Source organism: Pectinophora gossypiella, chromosome Z, assembly GCF_024362695.1.
Source record: "Pectinophora gossypiella chromosome Z, ilPecGoss1.1, whole genome shotgun sequence".
Classification (NCBI taxonomy): domain Eukaryota; kingdom Metazoa; phylum Arthropoda; class Insecta; order Lepidoptera; family Gelechiidae; genus Pectinophora; species Pectinophora gossypiella.
The window spans coordinates 18,718,975-18,722,407 of record NC_065433.1 but is presented as its reverse complement, the minus strand read 5'-3'; the positions used below and the strand labels follow the sequence as shown (position 1 = coordinate 18,722,407).

The 3,433-nt window shown below is 35.4% G+C and overlaps 1 protein-coding gene across 1 annotated transcript; it reads left to right on the top strand.

Annotated features, from left to right (window-relative positions):
- Positions 1-886: 886 nt before the first annotated feature.
- LOC126380594 (uncharacterized) lies at positions 887-3,049 on the top strand. Its single transcript, XM_050030123.1, has 4 exons — positions 887-982; positions 1,059-1,169; positions 1,543-1,657; positions 2,288-3,049. The coding sequence occupies exons 1-4, from the start codon at positions 911-913 to the stop codon at positions 2,413-2,415; spliced, it is 426 nt and encodes a 141-aa protein (XP_049886080.1). The 5' UTR covers positions 887-910; the 3' UTR covers positions 2,416-3,049.
- Positions 3,050-3,433: the final 384 nt, after the last annotated feature.

The following is a 3,433-nucleotide window of genomic DNA, read 5'->3' as shown; positions in this document are numbered from 1 at the left end:
GAACCAGATTCTTGATAATTTCAGCGTTACCTCTTTATTTTTATCTTACTTCTTTAGTTTTGACCATTATCAATGAAACTGCACTATAATTCAAAATGTGTGAAGTGGAATTTTCCATCGAAAAAGTACCTATAGTAAGAATTGAAAATAATTAAAAAACATGAGGTTTTCGACGGAAAATTCCACTTGATATTAACTCAGAATCATGGTCTGATACATCCCCCTCAGTATTCATTACAATGCCACTAACACCCTATACACCTACTACAAAAGAAAAGGATAGGTACCTATATAGATTATGGAGATGAGGAGGAAACAAAACTTACAAAAATGCGCCTTGACTTGCCCTTTAAAACCTCCAATGACCACACTCTTCTATTCTAATGGTTTCAGGCAGAAAATTCCATAGACGGGCAGCCTGCACCGTGAACTACTTGGAAACTTGGATATAACTAAGTAACTACCTAATATGTAGTAAAACGTTGTGACTCCCAAGAAGACAAAGTAAGTAATCATACGCGTAGTTGATATTTTACGAAATTTTTAATTAAATCAAGCACCTTCGACATACAAAGACACTTCCTATTATAATATTATTGATCGGAACCCACTATTTACATTATTCTAGTACATTTTCTATTCACTGTAATTTACGTACTACAAAGGTCATGAATAGGATATTAGTATTCAATTGCCATTCATCTATAGTAAACATTCGATTGTTTTATAATTTCAAAGAGCAAGAAGCAAAGAATGGAATTTGGAATAATACAAAAGCGCGATTGGGGATTTATGGTATTATTCTTTGCTAGTCTGTTGTAACTATTACGTACCTAGGTCATAAGGTGTTCGCTAGCATATAAAGCGGCAGTTGGTATCGGTCTAACTAGTGTTGTTGAAGCAAGCAGTCATGAGATTACCAGCAATGAGAAATCACGTAGTGCCCGCCATAGACTTATGTTTATTAATATCGTTCGCTCAGGTGCTTCATATAACTTTAAAAAAATATTTCCAATTTTCAAAAACTGCATACTAAATCTAAGTGTTTAATTTTACAGTGTGTCCCAGATGAATCGGATGAATTGATAAAAAAGTATAAACTTCAGTGCATTGACGAAACAAAAGCGGACCCGGAACTGGTGATCATGTTAAAAGCAGGAAATTGGAAAGTAAGTTACATACAAAATGGCCAATATTATGATTATTTATATTTAAATATATTTAAATATATTTAAATAACCATTACTTAATTACTATGCTAAGCAAATTTTAAAGATAATTCATCAATAACGAATTGCAAAAAAGAAAAAGAAAATATAAATTTCAAAACTTATTTAGACACAAAAAAAAACAATTTATTTAATCGTTTAAATAAGTATTTTCTCGTACTTTGCAACCAATTGGTTTGATTTTAGATTTTAGAAACAAAAGATTTTACTCGATTTCTTTAAAACAGGCAATTTAGTAATTCCTGAAGAAGCCAGGCTGTTCATTTTTGATTTGCCTGTTTTTCTACCTTCCAATAATATTTTTTTGCTTTAGGTAAATGATATTCCTCTGAAAAAATGGGCCCTTTGCGTTCTTGTCCGAGCCGGGATCATGTCACCTGAGGGAGTGTTCAGAATTGACGAGGCACTTGATACCGTGCCTGATAAAGGTAATTAATTACATAATTTGTACACTATACAAAATTTATAAATTAATATTAATTATTAATCGGCTGATTTGGTTGGAAGATTGTTTCTCCTGTCAAATGTGCAGGTTAGGTGATTGGACCCCTTGAAAACCGCAGTAGCGCTAGGGAGCTGATGGTTAAAATATCGTAAAATTCAGACAGACAGAAATAAATAAAGAATTCACATAGATAGTTCTTTTCGAGAAGGACAGGTCTCCAAGTTATCAGAAGACACTTTGCAGCCACAGATAGTTTAGTTTTAAAGTCCTAAGATACTGCGCCACTTCGTGACAGGTCACGCATACAATTTTGTCACAGCCCGGACACTTCATACACAAAATATATCGTTCTTATTGTGTGTGTCCTTTCTTTGGGTGGTTTTACTCTTTATTCTATGCTTTAGTGACAAAATACCTGATCCCTTAATCGGGTTTTCTAAGTGTCAAGCAACGCTATTAACCGAATTGGTTCAGATATAATTATCTATAAGTTTTTCTTTACACCCAGTTAAGGAATAGATAATATTTTTTACAAAAACTTGTGGGTTGATATTTATATATTGAGTTGTATCTGCAAAAATAAAACAGATAAATAATTTGTATTTTATTACAGATCAAGATTATGTGATGAGTCGAATAGACAGTTGTCTACCTCAAAAAGAGTTTGTGCCTTACGAGATCGCGTGGCATTATTTAAAATGTTACAACAAAAAGAAGCCCAAGCATTTTATACTTGTGTGAGAATCTTTTAAACTGCACGTCCAATTAACCGCAATAGCATGTAGATGCGCTCGCATTTAAGTAGATAGATTATTGGAAGTATTTTAAGGTCCAAGTCGGCAATCTGTTATTCTCTAATATTGTTATATGATATACCTTAATAAATCCAGCTGCTACGCAACAGGCTTCAAATGACAAAACTGTCCGGAAATACGGAATAGCGTTATAATATTTTATTTTATTGCAATTATCGCATTTGCAAAGAAAAAAAATGCGTACAGCAAAGTTCGATATTTAAAATAAATGTACTTTTACCAATTCGCAAACACGAGATTGCCAACTTTGATTTTAATTGGACATTATTAGTTAGTACCTATGTGCTTATAAGCTAGACAAACAAATGTAAAGGCTCGCCAACGCATTATTCTCTGACGTATATTTTTGAGCCTCATACACTACTACTTTTTGCAATTGTTACTGGCAACAAATTTATTTTTATTCTTGTTTGCGAATCCAACAGTATCGCTATAACTGCTATTTATATCGATTCAGTCGTTATACAGCATCGATGATGTACAAGTATCGCGTTTGCATCGATGCAGGCGCGCACGAGTAGTAATGCAGACGCGGTGTTATAGTAACATACATACATAAAACATAAACAGCCTATATACGTCCCACTGCTGGGCACAGGCCTCCCCTCAGTCAACCGGAGGAGGTATGGAGCATACTCCACCACGCTGCTCCACTGCGGGTAGGTGGAGGTGTTTTTACGGCTAATAGCCGGGACCAACGGCTTATCGTGCCCTCCGAAGCAAGGAATCATCTTACTTTTTCGGACAATCAGGTGTATCAAGCCTGAAAAGTCCTTACCAAACAAAGGACAGTCTCAGAATGTGATTTCGACAATGTCCCCAACGGGAATCGAACCCGGACATCCAGATCGTTAAGCCGTTGGTCCCGGCTATTAGCCGTAAAAACACCTCCACCAACCCGCATTGGAGCAGCGTGGTGAAGTATGTTCCATACCCCCCGGTTG

Excerpts from the sequence above, each read along its gene's own strand:
- LOC126380594 (XM_050030123.1), top strand. The coding sequence starts at position 911 with ATGAGATTACCAGCAATGAGAAATCACGTAGTGCCCGCCATAGACTTA. Across the intron at positions 1,170-1,542 it reads TAAAAGCAGGAAATTGGAAA|GTAAATGATATTCCTCTGAA; the intron begins GTAAGTTACATA and ends TTTTTGCTTTAG. Across the intron at positions 1,658-2,287 it reads TGATACCGTGCCTGATAAAG|ATCAAGATTATGTGATGAGT; the intron begins GTAATTAATTAC and ends ATTTTATTACAG.